The sequence below is a fragment of the Pituophis catenifer genome, unplaced genomic scaffold (genome assembly GCF_029215685.1).
Source record: "Pituophis catenifer annectens isolate HBS135680 unplaced genomic scaffold, rPitCat1.0.hap2 SCAF_7, whole genome shotgun sequence".
NCBI classification, from domain to species: Eukaryota; Metazoa; Chordata; class Lepidosauria; order Squamata; family Colubridae; genus Pituophis; species Pituophis catenifer.
The window spans coordinates 68,259,985-68,282,763 of record NW_027256887.1 but is presented as its reverse complement, the minus strand read 5'-3'; the positions used below and the strand labels follow the sequence as shown (position 1 = coordinate 68,282,763).

At 39.3% G+C, this 22,779-nt stretch overlaps 1 protein-coding gene across 1 annotated transcript in view; it reads left to right on the top strand.

The window, feature by feature from the left end:
- Positions 1-2,959: 2,959 nt before the first annotated feature.
- TXNRD1 (thioredoxin reductase 1) overlaps positions 2,960-22,779 on the top strand; it is a 35,386-nt gene continuing 15,566 nt past the window's right edge. Inside the window, exons 1-7 of the mRNA XM_070947708.1 lie at positions 2,960-3,070; positions 9,245-9,364; positions 14,748-14,820; positions 16,080-16,199; positions 16,794-16,939; positions 19,128-19,243; positions 21,470-21,695. Of these exons, the coding sequence (XP_070803809.1) occupies positions 3,002-3,070; positions 9,245-9,364; positions 14,748-14,820; positions 16,080-16,199; positions 16,794-16,939; positions 19,128-19,243; positions 21,470-21,695 (870 nt within the window). The 5' untranslated portion in view covers positions 2,960-3,001. The remainder of the gene's footprint in view (positions 3,071-9,244; positions 9,365-14,747; positions 14,821-16,079; positions 16,200-16,793; positions 16,940-19,127; positions 19,244-21,469; positions 21,696-22,779) is intronic.

The window sequence follows — 22,779 nt, the reverse complement described above, 5'->3', positions numbered from 1 at the left end:
ATGAAGTTGTGTCCTTTTGATCTGGGAGCTTGCTATTGTTATAAGCTTTTTTTGTTTTGTTTTGTTTTTTTGCTTTTTCATACAGCTGCTGGCAGAACTGGCCCAGTTCAAAACAGAATAGCAGTTCAAAACAGAATAGCATGATTAAAAACCTTCATACAGTGCAGTGCTTTATATCCCTGTGCCTCTTCCTCTGTTCTGCAATTTCAGGAAGGTGGCAGAAAATTGCTTAATTAAAACAAGTTCATTGAGTGTACAAATATTTGCCAGTTGTAAAACTGTTTACATAATGTGAAGCTTTATATGTTTCCCATCTCCTGACTTGGCCACCAATAGTTGAAAGTAACTTCCTTTTAGCAATTTGAAGTTAAAAATCACCCTATGGATGAAATTGATTTATACTAAAGTTGTGGATCTCATATAAAAGTTCCAGTTGTAGAAAATAATTTTATAAACAATAACTCAGATGAAGACTACCAGCAACACAATGATTTTCTTCATTTGATGTGTACATATGTATCCAGCAGATTAAACTGATATTAAGCCACAGGAGAAACAGCCCCTGTAGCAAGGAAAAAGAATGTTTGGAGTCACAGGATCTCATTCCTAGCTTGAGTGTCTTGAATTTTCTCAAAAAAATGGAGCCAAGGAAAAAAGATTTTCTTTTTACCACATCCTGTACTGGGGTATAAACAGTCACAAACAATCCATTCACCAGAAGCCAGCTGGTAAGGTTTTCTTCCTGACACGTCCATGATCCACCCCACCCTGTAATCCACCCCAAACTTACTACTTTTGCCCCTTTGTCTGGTTGGATTGCATCACCCAGTGTGTTTGCTTTCTGTAAATGGCTGTTGGACCTGGAAGCATTCTTAGAAAATGAAAGGTATGGTAGAAGCTTCCTATTTTAATTTTTTTTTACATTTGTAATTAAGAGAGGAATAAATATATAATCATCAACAAACCATCCTCCTCCTATCACCTATGATACATCATCAGGGGTGGAGATGTCCGTGTCCATGTGTCCGTCCATGTGTGTCTGTGTGTGTGTGTGTGTAAGATGTTAGCCACAACATTCTGATTGACAAACGTAGTTGGGGGCTGGATTTTAACAGTGTAATTGCAGCTTCCATTTTAACTTCTTTAACCCTCTCAAAGGTCCCAAAGGCATATTTGGTGTTCAGGATTATTCCATAATGCTAACTAACTAATGCTAGCATATTCCAAGTCATCTATCCCTTTAATACATTTTATACTACAGTTCATCTTTGTATCCAGGATAACGTATAATTAATTTGTACATTTTTTTCCCCTCTGTCAGCCTCCCGTGCATCAGCTGGGAGGGCTGCATGGATAATCAGCAGTACAGGTAGTCCTTCACTTACGACCACAGTTGAGCCCAAAATTTATGTTGTTAAGTGAGAATTTGTTAAGTGAGTTTTGCCCCATTTTACAACCTTTCTTGCCATGGTTGTTCAGTGAATCATTACAGTTGTTAATAACATTGTTAAACGAATCTGGATTCCCCATTGACTTTGCTTGTCAGAAGGTCACAAAAGCTGATCACCTGATCTCTGGACACTGCAACTTCATAAATATGAACCAGATGCCAAGCATCCAAATTTTGATCACATGACCATGGGGATGCTCCATGGTCGTAAGTGTGAAGAACGGTCATAAGTCCCTTTTTTCAGTGCTGTTATAACTCTGAACAGTCACTAAATGAACTGTTGTAATTCGAGGACTATCTGTAGTTATTTACCCTTAGCAAACCACGCTGTCTGATCACAGCCATTGCTTTATTGCCAATTATTTTGGTGCCAGTATGCCTGACTGTTACCTCTCTATCAACATCTCACAATCTGCATCTTTTTGGTCTTGCTCTTTCTTCAATAAAACGGTTAGTATTAAAAGAACGCCTCTACATCAATGATATTTTTGTATGATCTTTACTGTCTGTTATTTTTGTCCTTTTGAAGGCATTTTCTCTGACGGCACACTTTTTGTTAACTTTGGTTCATAATGTTTTGTATATACAGTTAGTTGTTGGTCAGAAACTTAACATGTTATGTGAACTCAGCCAACTGCAACTCATTCAATAAATCATGGTAAACCGCAACTTGTCATATGACATGAACACGTGCATCATTCTACGCTATAATGTACTTTGTCTTGTTTTGGCTTAGTGTGTTGAATGAACACAACCTCTATACTCTTCCGGTAGGAAAACATTCTGATTTCATAGTATTTTGTTAGGAGGAGAAAATGCCAGACTTCAAGCTCTGTCCAAAGAGGTTAACATCCCAAATCCTCAAGAGATTTTTTTTTTTTTAAAAAATGTCTTTTTTATGCCAGAAAGAAATTGGACAAATTGCACATTCCAGCTTCCTGGTTCCTGGGTACAGAAATGCAGCCTTAGGACAGCATATGCTAGGCGTGGTTTGGAGTGCAAAGCCCATAATCCCCAGCCAGTATGTCTCAAGAGTTGTGGGAAATGGATTCCAACAGTTCAAGCCGGTCCTCTTCTTGAACTCAATAATAATAATAAACTCAAAGGGTTCCGCTTCCGAACGGCCGGTGGGCGCGCAAAATTGCAGGTCAGCTGCGCTTGGAAATGGCTACTATAGGATGACGCCTACATTGCTGGGGCTTCTGCAATTGCCCCAAAGCGCTAAGTACAGTCTTGAAATCTGAAGTTGGGAGATCAGATTTGTGACGTGAAGCAAGGAGTGGGGGGGGGGGGAGAGAAACAAAACAAAAACCAGCAAGTCATGCTTACTGGCGAGTGACTCACGGACGCCTTTAAGTAACTTTGCCAAGAATCGCGGCCGGCGCAAGAGCGAAAGGTTGGGCGGGGAGAGTCCCGCCCCCTCCCGGCGGGGCCTCTACCGTCTAATCCATAAAAAGGCGGAGCTCCTAGCCGGCGCGTTTCTTCCTCTCTCGCCTGTTTTGTGTTGCAGAACATGGGCATCAACTGAGAAACGCGCTCTTTGAACTCACGATGGAGCCTTCCTTGCCTGCCGTGTTTCTCCGAAAGCAGTATGTAGGCGGCTACGACCGGACTGTGAAGGTAGGGAACCGCGGTGATTTAGTGTGCGGTGGGGGTTGGCTCTACTACCCCTCTGAAACTTGGGGTTTTCCAGATGTTTGGGGCGACAGCTCCCGTTTATAGCACGCTGGGTTGAGATGTTGAAGTAAAACGATCGGATGGAGTGGGGGGGAGAAGCAGCTGGCTTAATGCTATGTGCGTTCTAGCCGAACTAAGTCTCAAGCAACCTCCGTTGATTTCGGGGTCGTTACCTTCCGCTTTTCCTTGAAGGTACGGGTCCCATTGAACTCCATGGGACTTCTGATAGGAGTTCAGAGAAAGGTGGCTTTCCCCCTCCTGCCAATCTGCTTTGAGTGATCTGCCCTCTCTAGCGGATCTGTCCAGGGGTGAAATCCAGCAGGTTCTGACGGATTCTGGAGAACCGGTAGTGGAAATTTTGAGCAATTCGGAGAACCAGTAGCGGACATTTTGAGTAGTCCAGGAAACTGGCAAATACCACCTCTGGCTGGTCCCAGAGTTGGGGGGGGGAATGAAGATTTTGCAATATCCTTCCCCTAGGAGGAGGAATGGGGAGGGAATGGGGATTTTGCAGTATCCTTCCCCTGGAGTGGGGTGGGAATGGAGATTTTGCGGTATCCTTCCCCTGGAGTGGGGTGGGAATGAAGATTTTGCAGTATCTTTCCCCTGCCATGCCCACCAAGCCACACCACGCCCACCAAACCATGCCCACAGAACCGGTAGTAAAAAAATTTGGATTTCACCACTGGATCTGCCCTCTTGCTCTCCGATGGAGGTTGTAATCAGAATCCAGAGTCACAGCTCTTTGGACACTTGACGCTGTAGAGTAGAAACTCTGCAGGCATTTGGGGGGGGGAGGAGGATGTACAGGCTTTCAAACCTTTCACAAAGTAAATTGGTTGCTGATGCCACATCTGTACGCATAAGTTCTGAGAGAACCGAAGGCATAGCAAAGAGAGTAACAGGTTGGTAGCAATTTGAGTTTCAGGAGGATGTGGAACAATACTGGGCTGTTTAAGATTTTGAAGGAGCTAAAAGGTTGCATTACACCTTAATTGGTTAGGATGCTCTAATATTACTTTGTCCTTATTTTGGGTCCTGATGTCAAGCCTGGGTCCATTAATTCTTTTGCACAAAACTTGAGCCTTTTAGTAAAATGCCTTAGTCTGGAAAAACTGTTACTATACTTCTGGGTTTTTTTAGTAGTACATCTTAAAATGTCCCATTCCATTTCACGTCTTAATAAAAATACTGCTAAACTACACAGTTCATCTACTCTACTTGTTTTGTCTATAAATTGGCTTGTACTGGTAGTGTGTGTGTGTGTGTGTGTGTGTGTGTGTATGGGGGTGGGGGGGGAGGAGCACATTTATGTATACTTTATAATTCTTTATTCCCTTCATGTAGCAAACACAACTGCCTTGGTCTTGGGTATATTGAATTTCAGGTACATTTTCAATCATAGAATCAATTTTAACATACACTGCAAATCATTAGGATTCTTAGCCAATACCCTGGCACCATCTGCCTTCAAAAGTGCAGTACATGTACTTTCATACCTCCAATCCCACAGGACTTTTAACATCGCCCAAGCATCCCTTATACAGTTATCCACAAATGCATTAAACAATCACCCTGGCCTTATTCCTTATTGTGATTGGTCAGTTGCTAAGTCGTGTCCAACTCTTTGCAAACCCATGGACCATAGCACGCCAGGACCCTCCTCCATTGTCTCTCAGAGTTTGCCCAAATTCATGTTTGTTGACTTGATATTATCTAACCATCTTCTGCTGTCCACTTTTCCATTTGCTTCCACTTTTTCCCAACATCAGGGTCTTTTCCATTGAGTCCTCTCGTCTCATTTGGTGGCCACAGTATTTGAGCTTCAGCTTCCCTGCTCAGTACCAATCAATTTATAAAACATCTTGTTTATTCTCACTCATGCTTTACTCCCATTGTATACTACCTGTATCCCATTCAACAGCCAACCTTGATTCTATGTTTGTGCATAATATTTTGTCAGACAGACTTATTTCATTCATCACATGGTTTCTTTACATTGTGCAATATTTTCTCACATCCATACTTTTCACAGTGATCTGTTGAAGCTCCAAAATATCTCTGGCATAATGTCACTCTATTCTCCAAATTTTGCATATTATCATAATCTTTTGTACCTTTCAATCACAGTCCTGCCAAAGCCCTTGTTTGGGCACAAGGCTGCCCTGGAAACAGTGGCACGCGGTGCCTCTGGCAGCAAAAACGGAGCTCGGGTAGGCCACGCAAGGCCTACCGGGCTCTGTTTTCAGCCGCAATGGCCTCCTGCAGCCCTCTGGCAGCAAAAACAGAGCCTGGGGAGTGACGTCGAGCTGGCGACACCCACCCCGGCCCCCTAAGATCAAACACAACCCTGATGCGGCCCTCAATGAAATCGAGTTTGACACCCCTGCTATAGGCCATTCAATTTATAATTAAACCTGCATATCATTTCTGCTTACAATCAGGTCCCCTTTAGATCTATGCTTTCCTTTCCTTTCTTTTACTTTTGTGGACACAAAGCCTACCTATTTTTTCCCCATTCTGTTTACTCTTCCATGTCTTTTACCACTTCATCCTCTTGCTTTCCAAAGTTCCATATATCACTGTCATAAGATAAGCTTATTATCATAACTTTGTGTAGTGCTTTTTCATAAGATAAATGAAATAAGGGGTGTATCAGTCAGTTTTGCCAATTTTGTTTAGTATCTTACAGGTACAACCAAATTTAAATTTATATACTGCCCATCTCATTACCCAACCAGCTCTGAGTGGTTGACAACACAATAAAAACAAGAATATATATAAAAAAACACTTTAAAAATATCTAGTACAAAGGGTGATATGTCAATATGCAGCTACATTGCTGACCTTATAGGTGTAATTGCTGATTTAATCTTGGGGGTTGTGGAAATTAGTGGAAGACTTTATCTGTTCAAAAGGATATTTATTGAAAGATAATTTTTAAAAAGAAGAATGGCAGCTAATTTATCTACGTGGATTAAGAGCCAAATTCTTCTTTGATTTAGCACTGCACCTTGAGTTAATCAGGTTTGTGAAGCATGAGCAAATATTTCTGCTTTTATAGAGTATTTTTATATGAATTGTTCCTTAAAACTACACTGAACTCTTTCTTTTAACAGTCAGTTAAGTCTTTTCCCCCCATAAACATTACCTTTCTTCACCAAACAACTTGGGTCTATGACAGCTTCCTTACCCTTTCATATTAATCCCATGATTTCTAGGAGAAGCTTATTAAGTCTTCATGTGCATATCAAAGAATTAACATTATGGAAGCATTTTTTACACCAGTTTTTGACCAAGTGCCTGCAGCTATTGGAAAATGCACGGAATATACCTCAGACTACAATCCCTACTCTAGTAAACTAGATACTCAAGCTTGGTAATTATTTAGGATGCCTTGATATTCCTGAGATACAATCCCACTTTGTTTATGGATGCAATGAGTCAGTGAAGTGAATTATATTTAAGATTAATAACCCATTCTCTCTTCTGCTTACCAGTGTTTTTGCAAAGGAAATTGTAGACCAGAATTACAGCCTTATTAGATGCAGGTGCACCTATCTTTCCCTGTATAAACCATTTAAAGAGCCTGCTGATTATCAGAGGAAAGAAGTAGAGGCGGAAAGGAAAATATTGATTAAATCTTAGGGAGGAAGGGATGTACTTGATTGTAATCGCTCTTCCTAGCTTCCTTTCTGTTTGAACAGTGTGGAACAGTAAAATATTATATCTAAACATATATAAGTTTTGTTAAAACAAGTTTCTAAACAGAGTAATTGCCCATAAACCTTTTATTTTATAGATGATCCTGGTAAGGTACAGTTGCATTCCCAGTGGAAGTTTTGGAAGTTTAAGTAGCTTCCTTCCCAGAGATACCCCTTAGTGGAGTTTGATTTTAGAGGCTTCTCCTGTTACGCATTACAATGGGGCCAAGCCAGGGGTGAAATGGTTCAGACGGGATCGCCTGATCCGGTAGCGATGGAGGCAGGTGGTTTGGAGAACCGGTAGCAAAAATTCCTGCCCCCCTCCCCATTGCCCAGCTGAGCCGCCCAATCATCAGAGGCTTTTTAAAAAAATTTTAAAAGCATTTTTTCTACAACCTCTTTGGCTGAAGAGGTTATAGAAAAAATGTTTTTAAAAGGAAAAAAGCCTCTGCCTATCAGGCAAGTCAGCTGGGATCGTCAGAGGCTTTAAAAGCATTTTTTAAAATGAAAAAATGGTTTTAAAAGTAAAAAAGAAAAAGTTGGCCATGCCCACTCAGTCATATTACCCCCAAGCCACGCTCACAGAACCGGTAGTAACAAATTTTACATTTTATCACTGGGCCAAGTTCCTTTTAGCTCTCATCTATCTAAGACGGGTGTTAAACTCACATCGTAATATCATCGTCAAGTGACATATCATGACTTTCCCCTCCTTCTCTAAACCAGGGTGGGAGAGGCCAGCATGTGACGCATCTGGCCCGTAGCCCAAGAGTTTGATACCCCTGATCTAAGAGATTATTTCTTAGCAAATGACAACATTTCTGAGTACTGTATATAGAGCATCATTCAAAATGAGAAAACAGCATTATTTAAAGATACATCGCTGTATATATGTTCAGGCTATAAAATGCATATATATAATATATAAAATATAAACTGCTTTTTTGTTATTTCAAGGGTTTATGGAAGCTGTATCTTGTATCAACTGAAATATTTTTGTCTGCAGAAACAGAGAGGCACCATAAGTTAAAAAAGACTAAATGGGTAAACAAAAGGCTAAACCATATAATGAACAATTGAGGGAATTAGGTATCTTTAGTCCAACAAAGAGAAGGACTAACAGTGACATGATAGTAGAATTTCAGTACGGAGGAACTATGACAGAGAAGAGAGGGTTGACCTATTCTTTAAAGCATCTGAGGGCAAGATAAGTAACGGAGGGAAGGTCATTAAACAGAGATCCAATCTAGAACTAGGGAGAAATTTCCTGACAGTGAGAACAATTAACCAGTGGAACAGCTTGCCTCCGGAAGTTTGTGGGTGTTACACCCCTGGGGGTTTTGAAGAAGAGATTGGACAGCCATTTGTCCAGAATAGTATAGGGCAGTGATAGCAAACCTTTTTGCTGTTGCATGCCAAAAGCAGGGGGAGTGCGGGGAGGTCACCCATGTGTGCGCCCACACCCATAATTCAATGCGCCCCGGCCCTGCGCATGCGCACGTGCCCCCACTGCTTTTAGCACGTGATGACACAGTGGGCCCGGTAGGCCCGTTTTTCACCATCCCCAGGCTCCAGAGGCTTTCTAGGAGCCTGGGGAGGGCGAAAACGGCCTTCCCCACCCCCCTGAAGGCCCTCCGGAGGCCGGAAACAGCCCATTTCCCAACTTCCAGTGGGACCGAAAGGCCCAAATATCAGCTGGCCGGCACACACATATATGCTGGAGCTGAACTACAGCAACTCTTGCGTGCCCACTGATATGGCTCCGTGTGCCACCTGTGGCACCCGTGCCATAGGTTCACCATCACGGGTATAGGGTCTCCCGTTCAAGCATGGGGTTGAACCAGATCTTCAAGGTCCCTTCCAATCCTATTATGCTATGTTCTATCAAAGAGCAGTATTTATATAACTAATGCATGTAGACCCTAATATGCAGAACCTCAATCCATTTATTTGGAGCATTTAAGGAATGAGCTACACATGACGTAAATCACTGTAGGCTGGGATGGCATATCTACCTTGCAGGTATTTGGAAGGCAAGGTGGTAGAGAAGTCTTCACGTTTGTCTCACAATAGTTCAAATAAAGATGGAATTAAACATTGCCAGTTGTTCAGGGGTGAGAAATTATTTTCATGTAGAAGACTTTAGGCCCAATTTCTAGAGACATTGGGAGATATGAGAGTAGAGGACAAATGTAATTTGGAAAGTACCAAAAGTTGGGGAGATTGCATTCAATTGCATTAAGCCATGTAGTTTAATGATCTTTTCCTAGTAGTGTCCAAATTACTCCCCACCTCTAAATTCACCTTTTTCCCCCTCCTGATTTCTTTTCATGAAGTAGTAATTTTTCCACTTCACCTTTGAGTTATAGTGCTGCTTTGGACATTGATCAGTTTCTCTATTTTCTGTGTTCAGACATACCGTGAAGGAGCTTTTCTTAAACTACTTGAAGGAAACAGGCAAACAAAACAGGCTTCATATGACTATGATCTGATTGTCATTGGAGGAGGTTCTGGTGGATTGGCAGCTTCAAAGGTAAGATCAGCCAAGCTAGATTCACAAAAAACATTCTGATAGCTAGAATTTGTTCCAATATGTTTTAGCAAAGTCTAGAAAATGAGCTCTCTCTTGATAAGCTACAGATTGGTTTGTGGAATGCAGAACACATTTTACATTCAATTCAGACAGCTTTCCTAATTGGCTTCCAGCCATCTAGGTTAGCTGTACTAAGAAATCCAGTAATTTTAATTGCAACACATCTGGAAGACACCAGATTGGAGAACTGTGCTATATAATCAATGTGGCAGGGGAAGTTACTATACAGCCTTGTGGAAAACCTCAAACGATTCCATATAGAATAGATCCATGTAAAGGAGTGTTTCTCAAATACTTTGAGAATCCCTCTAAAAAAAAATGATACAAACCCAACGAAAGAGCAGAATTACATTGAACTGAAATCTAGCCATGTCTCCTGATAGTTATCAGTTGAATATATACTAAGGTCTGCCCTTTTCAGCCTTCCAGATATTTTAGCAATGGCTTTTCACCATAATCTTTGGCAACTGGAGAGCAAAAGACTGGAAAAACTCATCTAAAGAGAATTATTTGAAACATATTTAATTAATAAACCATTAATCTTGTTTTAGAATCTGTTAAAATAAATGAAAAATAATTAGCTGTCTATTATTTTACCTTCGTGGGGAAATGTGTAACAATATTTTCCCTTTAATTGTTTTGGTATGAATAAAATGTGCAATGTATTAATAGTTTTGAAGGATAAAAGATTTGAATTCCCTTTTCATCTAAAGTATTGTATTTATATTTTTAAATAAAATATGTATCCAGCTGCATTGGAAACATGGTTGCCAGCAATAAATGCCTGAAGTGGGACAGATTGAAAATAAAAATTGAAATATACCAACAGCACAGCAGCTATATTATCTTTGATCCTTAGTACAATGTAATTTTCTAGAAGAAACTTTCTTGCTTCATTTACATTCTCCTTCCCAATAGTAATTAAAATGGACTTATGGGTATTGGTGGTCCAGATAAGGTTCATGCTCATCTGAGTGGTTGATAGCTTGAAAGATTAGTCTGGTTGATTCATTATAATGTCTTGTGTATTTCATTGGGGTTTTGGTGTATTTTGGTTTGTTGGAGAAAGCACACTATTTCAACCTACTACTAGAATGTGAAACTCTCCTCCTGAACTTTGTTCATCTTTAAATCCTTCCATCAACTAGAAGACCAATTCAAAGTTAACATAAAACCATAGCATTATATTTCAATAATATGTTAAGTTAATATATATTGAGTTGGACCATCTAATTTAGAATTGCTTACGGAAAGTGCCTCAGGATTTCAGGCAGGAAATCTTTTCAGTGCTAATTAAAGAAGTCAGAACTTGATCCTTCAACCATTCATACTTAGACGGAGTAGTCCATGACTAAATTATGGCTTTGCAATTTTCCAAGCTTGGATAGACATAAAAAATTAAAGCTAGAAGCGTACTTCCTTCATAAATTGTCCATTTTATACAGTCATGGTCATAACTCTTCTATCATCCCTAGCATAACACTTGTAGTGACGATATCCATTCTAAGCCAGTTCTACAGATATTTTACTGTAGTGGCTTTGTTCCCAACATAAAAATAATACAGAAACTCATGTTTCAAATAGAGTCCTGCAGCACTTTTAAAGAATATAACAAATATATTTTTGCTGGCAAGGTAGTAATCCTTCTGAATCTGCCAGGATCCCTGTTTCTGCCTCTGAATCTGAAGCTAGTTTGATTTTCAAAGAATAACCAGATAGGATATAACATCAGTACTACTCCTAAAATAGGAGAGCCATCAAAATAATAAACATTTGCCGTAGTTAAGTAGAAGAATGGGTATTCTGGAAAATACAGGCGTTATGATAGTTTTAGCTTCTTGCTAAGTTAGGAGTGATTGTGATCCCAGGTACTTTGAAAATACAGGAAGCAGTATTTGGTTTTGGGCTTCCCATATATCTAGAAGTTACCTTGTAAGTAACCAAACTGGACAGGTTTTCTGCCAATAAACAAGCAACTTGACATCCCTACAAAATACAAGTTAGTGGGAAGCATTTTTGTCTGGATTTTCTAGGAGATCTAGGCCACATTTTAATTCCAAAGAAGGGATGGGTTGACTTTCAAAGGGAGGCTGCTACATCAAACTGCTGAGTTAGTATCATATCTGCAAGCTTGGGTTTAACTAAGATTAGCTTGATTAGCTTCCCAAATTAATTGTCCCTTTTTAAATTGTGGTATAACATAAAATAGATGTCTTGCCTTTGTTTATTCCATAGTAATTAACAAGGATCACAGGGTTTTTTTTCTTTTTGTGTGTTTAGATTTTTTTTTGTTGCATAATAACGTGGGACTCCTGTCTCTTGTATTATTGTCTACCCTGATTCTCCTTTTTTTATATAACTGCATACAACTGGCTTGTATATCAATAGCCAGATTAGACATACATTTAATAAAATAGGCCCTGATCTTCAAAATTTAAGCCACAATAAACATGGCGACTTTTACTATTGGGCTGATACGTGTATGCTTTTTTTGTTTTTGGCTGCAATGATGAATTCTTCAGGAATTTGAAACGTCCACATCCCATCAGAGTCTCATGGATGGGTGGGGAAGGAAGAACGATTCCTTCCATTTGTCAGTGAATGTAGCTTTGTTTAGAAACTTTGTTTAGATCCAAGTTTCAAGAGTCCTTTGTCAAAATGCTGCATCAGTTGCTCTTATCAGCATACCCATATTTATGCGCATGGCAGCAACTGTGTTGTGAACTGCGTAGACTAGGAATCATTGGTCAACTTTTCAATTTTCCATGAAGCTAAGTTATTTTGAAGGGCTGTTACCTAGCCACAAACTAAACTAATAACTTACCTAGCTATGCACAAATGGAAAAGGGGTAATGCACAATTATGAACTTGTATTTCACTTCATGATGTGATGGACTCAAATTATATACTTTATGATTTGTCCAATGACTTCATGATGCATGCATTGTCATTAAAGTGTTCATATGACTTTGATTAGATGCACATGATTTACTCCTGGAAGTCTAGACAACGTTGGTTCTGGAACATCTGCCTGGTAGATGCCAATAGATGTTGGAACAATTCTTAGAAATAACAAGTATTAGACTTTTAAATAGTCCCTAATCCTATCAAATACCTTTGATACCTATTAAAGCCCAATTAAATATTCCACTTTTTAGATGGGAAATGAGTATACTTAATATCTTTCTTTTCCAAATAATTGTGATGTGATGGTCAAGGTATTACTCCCAATGTGAACCGAGGACCCATATCAGTTGTCTGTTTAAAATCTTCATGACCCCTGTCTGTTAAGATGCTTTTTATTGCAAACAAGGTGAGGACGTGTTAGTAATTCAGGTATTGGACTGGAACCTGTAAGACTCAGATTGTATGTCTCACTCACAGAGGTTCATTCTCTGACTTCAGACTGGTCACAATTTATCAACCCAACCTCCTTCATAGAATGTAAGAAAAAATAGGAGTATTGGGCATGTAACTGAAATACTTTGGCCACCTAATGAGAAGGAAGGACTCACTGGAGAAGAGCCTAATTGCTGGGAAAGATTGAGGGCAAAAGAAGAAGGGGACGACAGAAATTGAGGTGGCTGGATGGAGTCACTGAAGCAGTAGGCGTGAGCTTAAATGGACTCCAGTGGATGGTAGAGGACAGGAAAGCCTGGAGGAACATTGTCCATGGGGTCGCCATGGGTTGGACATGACTTTGCAACTAACAACAACAATTGGGCATGTAGCCTTGACTGCTGTAAGAAAGGTGGGATAGAAAACTAACAAAGAGAAATGTGGGAAGTGATTAGGAGCTTTTCCCAAACCAAGGATTGGCAGCTTCATTTTTTTCCAAACATGGTTCCTTTGAGGATTGACCTTTAAAAAGGAAAGAGAAGAAACACTGACTAATGAGCAGTTTGTTCCTCTAACTTGTGGTAAACCATTTGGGATTAGCATATTCACCATTGCTGGGTGGGTTTATATGTAATGATTCATCTGAATTTGTAGGTAAAGGCAAATACTGAGGTCACCTGCCAAATACCTCAGGGGTCAAAGGTATTTGACTCCTTTATGTCTCACGATAAAGCTCATTTTAAACAGTGTTTTGGAGTATTGTCATTTTATATAGCATGTGACCAAGTTAGTGGAAAGACTTCTCATCCTTTGATAGAATTGTGGTAATTTAGGCAGGCAAATTATTGCTTGACATTTAATTACTACTGAGTTGTTAGATTAGTTGTTAGATTCCCAGCCCCCCAATTTCTTTGCCACCACAATGCTCAGCTAACAATTGCTGTTCTCACTCAAGTAAATGCTATGAATCTTAAAGAGAAGATGGAAAGGAGGAATTGTTAGAACCTCACAGTGCTAAAAGACTTCCGATCAAGTCAATCTGATGAGCCTGTTTTGTCTATTTTGTAAATATACTTTACAAAAGTATATTTTAATAAGATAGTTTAAAAGTAACTTTAGTTGGAGAGAGCATTGGCTTGTTGTGGTGATTGTGGAGTAATCTAACATTTAAACAAACCTTTGTAATAATGTTGTACCAGTATGGGTCAGGAGCTTATATATTTCAAACAGCTTTCCCCAATTCAGAGCTCTGTAGTTCCCAGCCAACACAAACTTTTAACTACAACACATCTGAAGAGCTACAATTTATAGGAGTCTAATCCAGAATAACAGCACTTGGATAGTAATGATGTATTATGACCATTGTACCAAAACTGTTATAGTGGAATTATATCTTCCATTTTTGATTGGCGTGCTCAGTTTTTCCACTGGCAACTCATCCTTATTTTCACAATTACTTGTTCTTGAGAAAGAATGGATGTTTTCAATTTTCAAAATAGAGTGGATAATTTGTGGCCTTAAAGTAGAAAACAGAAGGAAGGAGATATTAGAAGAGAAGAAAGATAAGGTATGAATGATACCTACTGGGGTAATAAAATGTCTATGAGCAAACAAACAACCTTAGAGAGTACCAAGAACTCCACAGTTCATCTTCGAGTTACAAATATATCCATCTGTTAAATAGATGAGGGAAATTAACAGTTTTACAACTCAGTTATTAGACACACATCGATAAGCTCATTTTCCAAAATAACAATATCGTCTATGCATCAGAGATATCAACAGATTTGAGATAATTTAGAGTTTTGTTAAAAATAAATTTTAAAAACCCTTCAAGAAAAAGTGAGGAAATGATTGTGTGAACATGTTTATAAACATCAGATATAAATCAATTCGAGGTGGTAGGGAGGGAAAAAAGAAAAATCAGGAATAGAGGGCAGTGGCATGGCCACTTCACATTTTTCTCTTTATTGGTTTTTTTTAGGAAGCAGCCATACTTGGCAAGAATGTATTGGTTCTGGATTTTGTCGTCCCTACTCCTTTAGGAACAACTTGGGGTAAGTTGATGGCTCTCAGTCTTAGTACAAATCAGTTGTAAGTACCCCAAATCAGTTTTGATTTTACAACAACATTAAGTATTGTACCTTATGATTCTTGATGAATGTATCTTGTCTTTTATGTACAGTGAGAGCATATGCACCAAAGACAAATTCCTTGTGTGTCCAATCACACTTGGCCAATAAAGAATTCTATTCTATTCTATTCTATTCTATTCTATTCTATTCTATTCTATTCTATTCTATTCTATTCTATTCTATTCTATTCTATTCTATTCTATTCTTTCTTATTCCTTATACTTCTGAACAATTTTTGTGTTTCATCTGCACATTACAGAAATAAGGTATGAAGAAATACCACATTGGGCTGTACTCATACATTACACTAATTTACTTTGCTTGGTTTTGACCTATAATATCCCAGGCACCGTAGTTTGTAAACTATGATTTATACTTAATAGCATGCTGCATGAATTCAGCAAATTGCTATTTATTCAACAGACCTTGTACGCTCTGGATTAATGCAATATGTGAAACCAGCTACATTCTTTGGGATTTTTTTATTAGATTCATATCTGATTTTTGTATAGAAGCTGAAGGCAGCATTTATTTATTGGTTCGATTTATATGCCGCCCTTTCTCCGGAGACTCAGGGCAGCTTACAATGCGTTAAACAATAGCCTTCATACTTTTGTATATACCTGCTTAGTAGGGCTTTCGGCACCCCCTAAGTGGTGTTCTTTTTTTATACAAAGTCAGCTTATTGTCCCCACAATACGGGTCCTCATTTTACCTACCTCGAAAGGATGGAAGGCTGAGTCAACCTTGAGCCTGGTGAGATTTGAACTTGCAGTAATTACAGGCAGCTGGTGCTACTTAATAGCACTTTAGTCTGCTGCACCACCAAGGAGGAATGAGCGTACATCATTCCTCCTCCCAGTTCCTCCCCACAGTAATAATTCTATGAGGTAGATTGGGTTGAGAGACGGTGGCTGGTTCAAAGTCACCCAGTGAACTTTCCTGGCTGATTAGAATGAGAAGTGGATTAGAATTTGGGTTTCTCTGCTCCCAATCCAGCACCTTAACCATTGTACCACACTGGCTCTCAAGAGTTCAGCTTGGCTTTCATATAACAGAACTGAAAGGTCTCCCACATTGCTTGGATGTTGGAGATTCTCACCTACAAAGTTGCCAGTGAATTACTTCCCTGTTTTCTGCATTGTACACCTGGTATGATCCTGGTATGCTTCCTTTTACAGGTCTTGGAGGAACTTGTGTAAATGTAGGCTGCATCCCTAAAAAGCTGATGCATCAGACAGCTTTGCTTGGCCAAGCCATAAAAGATGCACCCATGTTTGGGTGGCAGCTGGGTGACAAACGTAAGGATGTAAAATTCCATTTCTGTGAATGTTATACTATTATTTGGGGGGAATGACATGGGAATAGGAAGATGGTGGGTGGGATGCACAGTGGGATAAAAGGCAAAATTAAAGTGCAGGGAGAAGGGATCGGTTGAATGAACGGTGTGTGGGTTACGTTTAATTTAAAGATTTAATACCATGGGCATAAATGCCACCTCCGAACTGGGGTATACAGAAGCAATTCTCCAATGTGCTTAAAGCACAGAGCTCAGTGCAGAGCCCTCACAAATGTTATGAAAACTGATAACAATCTCTGTAATAATTTATTTGAAGCAAGCATGAAATAAAATCTTGAGTGGCTTAAGAGGAAGATGGCTCACTACTTGCACATTTCTGACTATATTTACCAATATTATTCTTTGCACCATGTCAGCAAAGCTTAATAAACCAGGGAGAATTTAATATAATTTTCAGAAAGGAAAGCATTACCAAAATCATATGTACCTGCAGTGATATAATCATGTAACACTCTAATGAGGTTTTTAGTTGCAGAAAGTTAAAGACTCGGGTGAATGCTAGATTCTTTTTTTTTTTTCCTCCTTTGATCCTTAGCCATAAAGCACAGCTGGAGCTCTTTGACAGAAGCTGTTCAGAATCATATTGGCTCTCTGAATTGGGGATATAGAGTGTCCCTCCGAGAAAATAAGGTCACATATGAAAATGCTTACGGAGAGTTCATTGGACCACACACAATTAAGGTACTAGATTTCTTTTGAAAGCTTTGTTACATTACTTGTTTTCCATTGGATCTCTTATATTTTTTTACTTGTGTGAGAAGTTGGTGTGGAGCGTATCTGTTAAATGACAAGATCCTACTGTATGCTTGTCTGATACCAGGGATTCTTCTCCATTTTCTGAAAGAGTAGACTGAAGGTATCTTTCTATCAGTTGGGCCAATTCAGTGAATTGGCTTCTGTTATTTAGCAGCAAGGAAGTGCCTTAATTCTTTGTCTGATCTTGGATTAAATATAAAGCAAAGCTGGGTTCAAGATCTTAAGTCTTAGGAACCAGAATCAGCATAGAGTCTTGGGACCATTTTTTTTTCTTCTGCTCAGTTGTGTTTGATTCTTGGCGATTTCCTGGACAAGTCCTTTTTCTTGGCAAGGATTTTCAGAAAAGGTTCAGAAACTGCCTGTTTCCAAAGGCTGAGAGAAAAGTAGGTGTAGTGGTTAATGCATCGGGCCAGAAACCAGGAAACTGTGAGTTCTAATTCCATCTTAGACAGCTGGGTGACCTTGGGCCAGTCATTCATAGTCCTAGGAAGTAGGCAAATGGCAAGGTTGAGGCCAAATTACTGCCTCTTATTGCTGACTTGACAATATACACACCCAGTGCATGTGCATAGAGAAAAAATGTATAGGAGATAAAATTCAATGGAGCTGCTGGCATTTAGAGCCGTGGTGGTGCAGTGGTTAGAATCCAGTATTGCTGGCTGACTCTGCCCACTGCCAGGAATTCGATCCTCATCGGCTCAAGGTTGACTCAACCTTCCATCCTTCTGAGGTCAATAAAATGAGGATCCAGATTGTAAACCACTTAGAGAATGCTGAAAAGCACTATGTTGTGGTATATAAGCCTAAGTGCAATTGCTATTGCTATTTGGTATAGCTGTTAAAAAGTACGTAGCAAAAATATTAATGGTAACAAATATCTGTATCAAAGGTGGACAGCAGAGACATCTGGATTTTCTTATAGAGCAATTTCTCTATGATTTACTGTAGATGAGCAAGAATTCTCCATACACCATAAAAAAAAAGCTGGGCATGAATATAACTGGAATTGAATGTGTAGCTGGAAAAAATGGGAGTTTGGTTTAGTTGGAGTACTCAGAAAATATTTTTTAGATCAGAATTCTTTTGTCCAAAGGGGATATTGTTGTGTTTGGCTGTGCTTGTCGAAGCATTTGGCTTCTAATACAAAACAAGAGAGATTCTCCAAAGCTGAAGGCTAACTGACCCAGTCTTCCCTTTGTGGGGAAGACACTGCTTGTTGATCAGAAAGGTCGGCAGTTCAGCTGTTCGAATCCCTAGTACAGGTCTCCTGCATGAGGGGGTTGGACTAGAACTACATGATCTCCAAGGTCCCTTCCAACTCTGTTACTGTTAAACTGTTTTTCCTGAGCCATGAACATTTTACTTGCTTTAAAAAACTGCCTTCTGATCTAAAATAGTACGTCCTCAGCCTATAATTACAGCATAATGGAAAAAGAATGGCCTAGCCAGGTCCTAGATCTTGCCATAAACTGAAATACCAACTAGTCTCTATCCATGCAGGCATCACTCTTAATAACATCATCTGTATCTTCAAAGTAGGTTCATTCATCTGCCTGTCTTAACATTAGTTATTTAGGAAATGTGTCTGCTGCCCAATCCCTTAATAGTTCTGGGCAGCCTTTGAGGTATATAATGTATACTATTATTTGCCAGCAGTATCTTTATGTAATTTCAGTTGGAGGGCCAAATCAGTCTCTATGGAAAAGAAATAATGGATGTAGCTGACAACAATGTGGTTGATGCCCATAAATTTGGAGGTGGTGGGAGAGATTTTATACTTTGAAAAAAGCTAGTTTAATAATTCTGGGGAAGGAAGACTACAGAAGGAAGATAAACTTGCAACAGGGCTAATGCAATGAAAGAGTTTTCAAGATTGCTGCCATGGGAGGTAAAGAGTAGATGGGGAATATTTCCTTCTTTGTTACTACCAGAATGTCTGAGTATAGTTTTTAAGCCATGTCAATTGGGCAAATGCCTTATTTGTGTCAGTAGTTATGTCTACAGACAGCCTTTTGTCTAATCTTGGCTCAATGAAAAGTGAGTTTGCTGCATTATAAGGAGAATGATTTCCTATCTCAGGGTCCAGACAAAAAACTTGCTCTGTTATTTACAGACAACAAATAATAAAGGGGTAGAGAAAACTTACACAGCAGAAAGATTCCTGATTGCCACTGGAGAAAGACCTCGCTATCTCAACATTCCAGGAGACAAAGAATATTGCATCACCAGGTAACATAAAATAAATGAATTTATGTGTTTTGTACTGCCTGACGGCACTCAAGGCAATTGAGTAAAATGTAGCATTTGGGAGACAAGGTTGCTCCTTAATAGAACTCTTGTGGTAAAATTGTTCCTTATTGAAAATATTTCTTTTTCATCCTCAGAGGACCAGTTTTCAGGTCTTTTCTTGGAGATGCTATTGTGGAGTACCATAAATTGCATTTGAGGACTTTCATAAAATAACCTGGAGATTGTAACTGAGAATTTTGAAGGTTACAGTCCCAAGAAATCATTAAAACAAAGCCATGTGACTAACCTTCTGAATTTGTCTACCAACATTTAAAGCCATTTTTGCATCGGCTATATGCGTAGAACCTACCTTGCTCATCTTCATTAAAAATACATATTCGGTTTTTACAAAGGTCTATTTTGTACAGCCAAAAGCAAAATGCATAAAGGAAGGGGAGGTGAGGGAAGGGGAAAAGCTGAGTTATATTTGCATCGTTCAAAAATTCCAGGAGTGAGAAAATTGCCCTGAATTAATGGATATAAAAAGTAATGGCATGCAAAATGTTGAGAATTTGTAATGTGTTGAGCTTTCAGGTTTGAAACAACTGTTTTGAGTTTGAAAGAGTCTTATTATGAGCTTGCAATACTGGTTTCCAGATTAAAATAATGCTGTTTTGAGCTCAGAGCCCTTCCAATAAGGTTGGAACAACCTGTTTTGAAACAGATATTTTCCAAATGAAAACTTGATGCATGCACCTTTTGAAAAGGCAAGGGAGATGGCTAGGCTCCAGTTCAGAATATACAGCCTATGGGACACACTTAGCTTTCCAGTCCCGTCTTGGTGATCTCTAGGTTACATCACTGAAATTCAAAGGTGAGCATCAAATTGCAACTTAAAAAGTTTCTAATAGGTCTAATAAGATAAAAAAAGCAGGTTCTAAAATAGAGTGGAAGAGGAGATTTATAATTCTAGCTCTCTAGCTCTCTTCAATCCAATGTTATTGTTCTAGACCAGTGTTTCTCAACCTTGGCAACTTTCAGACTAGGAGACTTCAACTCCCAGAACTCTCCAGGCAGCCAGGCTGGCTGAGAAATTGTGGCAATTGAAGTCCATGTATCTGAAAGTTGCCAAGGTTGAGAAATACTGGTCTAGACATTGACCAAAATAGTCCATTTTTATTCCTCTGCCAAAGACATTTCCTCAGGCTCTATGACGTTACTCACTGGGAGATAAACAACAATCCCCAAATAAAGAAATAGTTAGAAAACAGGGCTCTTACTGATGTTCATAGAAAGTTGTTAAGTTTTGAATGAGAGGAGTGGTGCCAGAAAAATAACACCGTGACATTTTTTTTGATTAGAGCAAAGTTATACAGAACATTTGTCTCTGTAAAATACAACAGCAAAGCATCCAGATTGATTGTCTTTGAAAATATATTTCTTGAAATTATTCAAAGATTCTACCAAATGCCACCAGAAAAATATTCAGCATAGAAATGAACTTGGAGAAGGGTGTCCTTTTGATCAGTTTTATCCCTGAAAGGATAAGCCATCTGTCTGTTGACTTCAAAATCATCTGGAAATAAAATTTCCCATCTGTCCCTTCAGAGGGCAGAAAACTTTGATGAAAGAAAAGGCAACCAGGGACTCTTCAGTTGGTGAATGACAATTCCTGTATCTATGACTTTATCCCTGGTTCCAAGGGATGACTGAAATTTGCAGTTCAAAGAGAAATATAATAACCTTACTTTAACTGCTGAATCCTCTATTTCAGGGGTGTCAACTTGATTTCCTTGAGGGCCGCTTCAGGGTTGTGTTTGACCTTGGGGGGGTGAACGTGCCCAAGATGGGCATGGCCAGCTTGACATCACTCGTGTTGGGGGCGCCTGATGTGGCCTGAGCACTCTGCCAGTGAAAAGAGAACTCCGTTTTTAAAGGCAGAGGGTTGCAGGAGCCATCACGGCTGAAAACGGAGCTCGGGGGCTGTCACGGCCCTCCCAAGTTTCATTTTTGCTGGCAGGGGCATCACGGGCTGGTCCTTCGCTGTTTCCAGGGTGGCCCCCGTAGGCCAGTTCTAAGAACCCCGTGGGTCAGATCTGGATAACAGAGACCTCTGCTCTATGTTATATAGAAATTGCCCATCTCTCATCACAATTTACTTTTTTCCCCTGGATACATGCACTTAATATTTTTGTCTCTAAGTTAATTTATGTATATATTTTTCAGTGATGACCTCTTCTCACTGCCTTACTGCCCAGGAAAGACATTGGTGGTTGGAGCTTCTTACGTTGCTCTTGAATGTGCAGGATTTCTTGCTGGGCTTGGTTTAGATGTGACTGTCATGGTGCGTTCCATTCTCCTGAGAGGCTTTGATCAGGATATGGCAAATAAAATAGGAGAACATATGGAAGAGCATGGTGTAAAGTTCATAAGAAAATATGTACCCACTGAGGTAAGACTTGCCAAAAAGAAGTAATTTTAAAAGTGGCTTTCACGGTAACCTGCTTTGCGGTTCATATTCCTTCTTCCTAAGACTTCAAAAGTGCTTGCGGCTTTCACAACTTCTTTTATAAGTCACATATGTTTTAAACCAGAGAGCAGCAATATATTTGGATGACAGAGTATTCATGTTTTAAATATATAATTAATGTCAGCCTTGGGACTGCCTGGGGTGTGTTTGATATCGTACTGATTTCACTGGAAAACAAACTCGTTTTTCAGGAGTTGAAGGGCTTTAAAAGGTGGCAGTGGATGTTTTTTGTTGCTCACGCTTAGCACACCCATTTTTCTGCATCTAACAGCCTGCATTTACAATGGGAAAAAAATCATATTGTTGAAAATCAGATATTTCGATGGCACAATCTGCGGTTCCTCTTAAGGGCTGCAATTTGATGCCTGAGTCCATGTGCAATCCACGGAGTGACAATACAGTCCAATCCATATTGTAGAACATCAGAAGTTGTCTTTTACTAGGTTAAACTATTGTCTACTTCTCTTACTGCTAGTAGCTCACTCTTAATCCAGGGATAAACTCTTGACTACTCAATGACCTTAGTGCTTTATTCGTTCTTTGACGTGTCTTTGAGGTGTTTTTTCTCCCATCAGGGCTGAACACTTAAAAAGTGACAAGGCAACTTTGGTTTAGAACATTGGCATTACTTTTTCCCAATATTCATCATATGTAGATTTTCCCTTCATGATATAAGTAGCTAGATGCGTTAAGCCACTGGTGGCAGACATAAATCCCAAGTGGCTTATTATATTCTTAGGCAGAAATCAACTTTGAGGCATTAGGCAGAATTCCATGTGTCTGTGGAATGTTATAGACACAAATGAATACATGTTTAAATTACATTTTTCTCAAAGTCTGCCTCCGAGGTATCATGGAAGCCAATTTGATATAGTGGTTGGAATTTCATAATAGGCAGGGAAAAATCTAGATTCAAGACCCAAATGGACCATAAAGCTCAAAATGTTGTGCCATTTTCTTCCTCATGCCTTCCTACATCATTAGTTGGTTTTGAGGGTAAAATAAA